The sequence below is a fragment of the Camelina sativa genome, chromosome 7, assembly GCF_000633955.1.
Source record: "Camelina sativa cultivar DH55 chromosome 7, Cs, whole genome shotgun sequence".
Lineage (NCBI taxonomy): Eukaryota > Viridiplantae > Streptophyta > Magnoliopsida > Brassicales > Brassicaceae > Camelina > Camelina sativa.
In genome coordinates, this window is record NC_025691.1 from 16,082,218 (window position 1) to 16,085,108 (window position 2,891).

The 2,891-nt window shown below is 38.2% G+C and overlaps 1 protein-coding gene across 1 annotated transcript; it reads left to right on the forward strand.

The window, feature by feature from the left end:
* Window positions 1-2,089, forward strand: LOC104704670 (cytochrome P450 82C4-like). The gene is made up of 3 exons (XM_010420718.1): window positions 1-261; window positions 1,531-1,668; window positions 1,760-2,089. Exons 1-3 carry the CDS (start codon window positions 1-3, stop codon window positions 2,087-2,089), a joined length of 729 nt encoding a protein of 242 aa, XP_010419020.1.

Here is a 2,891-nt window from a genome sequence, read left to right on the forward strand (position 1 = left end):
ATGGTTCAAGAAAAGTTCTACACCCTTTGTCAATGCCGTATGAAAGACATGGTTTCCAAGGCAGCAGGTCATCGAGATCAAGCAAAACCGACTTGGATTGAGAGTACTCTTTGGAAGGAAATGTGTGACTATTGGGACACAGAAGAAGCCATAGCAAAGAGTGAAACCACTTCAGCAGCTCGAATGTCTGACCGTAATGATCTTGGTCCTCACAAACATGTATCAGGGACGAAGTCTTACTTACAAATCAAACAGGAGATGGTGAGTTACTTCTTTACCTTTTCATTGTTTAATAAGTTAAAACAGGATGGTTCCTCACCTTTTCATTGTCTACCATTTCAGGAAGTGAAATTGGGAAGACCTCCAACTATTCCTAAAATTTTCTTCAAGACTCATACCAAAAAGGATGGTACTTTTGTCGATAAGAAAGCACACGCAGTTCATGAGACATATACGAAAAAAAGGGAAGCTAAGTTGGCTGCTCTTGATAATGACGAGTCTTTTGATGGTACTTCACGTCGATCAGAGCTATCACATGAGGAGGATGATGAGCTCTTTCTTCAGGTAATTTGCTTCTTTCTAATAAGCTATTAAGTTATTCATTGTTAAGTAATTATGTTAACTTTTTCTCTCTGTTTTGTTATGCAGTCTACTTTCATAAGCGATAGAGGAACATACTTTGGAATTGGAAGCCTAGGGAGTTACATCAACGGGAAGCGGAAGTTCTCTAGAAACTCTTCTTCTTTCACAAGCCTGCAACAACAGCTTGAAGAAGCTAACCGCCAATTAGAGTAACAAGCAGCTCTACAAGCAGAGCGTGAAGCTGAGGCTTCACGGGTTGCAGTTGAGGCTTTACGAGTTGCATTTGAGCAACAAGCAGAGATCAAACGCTTGGTGAGCTTCCTCAAGACTAACCCAAACTATGTCGCCTTCCTCGAGTCTCAAACCAATGACCCCGACCCTGCTGATGTTCAAAGTTTGGTTCCTTCACTATCCCTCCTTCCCTCATGACCTTAAAAACTTTTGTAATTGTTGTACTTATGTATGTTGAAACTGCTTGTACAACTTATGAATGGTTGTTTGGATGTTTTCTAGAACTTATGTATGTTGAAACTTATGTCTTTGTTTAATTTCATGTTTGCTATATTTTAGTTATAGTTTACATAATCAATTTTGGTATTACAAAATCAAATAATTCAATTTTACCAGATTTTTTTTAAAAAAAAACCTGATAAATCAATAATTAAACAGTCGTAAAATAGTCACCAAAACAATCGCAAATGAGTAACCAAATCAGTCGCTAAAGCGTTGCAAGTTTGTCGCCACTTTTAGCGACTGTTCGTCGAGGGAACAACAACCAAAACTATTGGTGGCCAAATAGTATCTCCGTGTCGACTCTTTAGCGACTGATTAATTTAGCGACGCTCTGTTTAGCGACTAAGGACGTCAGTCGCCAATCAGTCCCTACTAGGTAGTTTGCGACTGTATAGTGGCTGTTTTTGTAGTCGGTAATTACATGTTTTCTTGTAGTGGTTCTTCCAAGGACTGGTCGATGTGAAGCGAGCGGGAAAAGAGAAAAAGGATAACGCGATGATCGATCACTTGCTTTCTCTGCAAGAATCTCAACCTGAGTACTACACGGACCAAACCGTTAAAGGAAATATAATCGTAAGTAACCATTTTTAGTTCATTAGTCAATTTATTTAGTCATTGTTCAATTTTATTTAGTAACCACACCGTCTATGCGTGCAATGTACAGTCTCTTATAGTGACGGGCACTGATACATCAGCGGTAACATTGGAATGGGCATTGTCAAGCCTATTGAACCATCCGGATGTACTAAAAAAGGCGAGAGATGAAATCAACAATAAATTTGGTTTCGACAAGCTTATTGAAGAATCAGCCATCGCCAATCTTTCTTATCTTCCAAATAATGTCTCTGAAACGTTGCGGATGTACCCGCAACACCATTGTTGGTCCCTCATGTCGCATCAGAAGACTGTAAAGTGGCAGGTTATGAATGTCGAGTTGCACGAGGTTATTGGTGAATGTGTGGACCATACAAAGAGATCCTCAGCTATGGGATGACCCCATGAGTTTAACTCTTGGGTGTCTGATTCAATGTTTTGAATGGGAGAGGATTGGAGAAGAAAAGTTGGATATGACAGAAGGTGGATGACTCAAAATGCCTAGAGCTAGGCCGTTGGTAGCCATGTGCAGAGCACATGCCTTTGTTGGTGAAATCCTACATGTATTTAGGCTACAGTGATGTCTCTATGTGTTGGAGTAGATTGCGATTAGACTCTAATTCTGTGAAAATCTACCAATGAATAACACCTTCTAAGTTACGCCATATATAATCCTTTAGCTCTTATTGATTATGACAAATTTCATTTGTTTAATTTAAGACGAATAATTGGTTTAGAATGTTATTTATGAAAGAGCTATACTGTAACAACCCACCCCTCACCGTGGAAATATAACTAATAATCCAAATCCACCAGTAGGTTATTGATGCGTCAGACGTTTCTCGAACCTTGGTTCCCACCTTTTAACAATTTTCCCAACGGACAAACTGTCACCAATTAAGCTTCAGATCGTGGATTTGGATGAGTAGTTGGAGGATTTGGATGGTGGATTTGGATGAGTGATCGTGTCAATAATTAGTTGTAAGTTGGGTCATTTGTTAATAAAAATAATTCTTTTTTCATAGACGACTAATAACAATAATTTGATAATTTAACCAAAAAACATAACGTATGATTTTAGCCTTTCAATAGAAAATATTATACGTAAGTTGTGTTATTTTTATTAAAAATAATAATGTTATGAGCTGAGTCGTCTTTAAATTGTGATGTATGTTCAATTCATATTCAAAGCCAGACTAATC

What these genes read in the sequence shown, in the direction of transcription:
- LOC104704670 (XM_010420718.1), top strand. Translation starts at nt 1, where the DNA reads ATGGTTCAAGAAAAGTTCTACACCCTTTGTCAATGCCGTATGAAAGAC. An exon ending in TACAAATCAAACAGGAGATG is followed by an intron (nt 262 to 1,530) that starts GTGAGTTACTTC and finishes GTTTTCTTGTAG; the next exon opens with TGGTTCTTCCAAGGACTGGT. An exon ending in CCGTTAAAGGAAATATAATC is followed by an intron (nt 1,669 to 1,759) that starts GTAAGTAACCAT and finishes TGCAATGTACAG; the next exon opens with TCTCTTATAGTGACGGGCAC.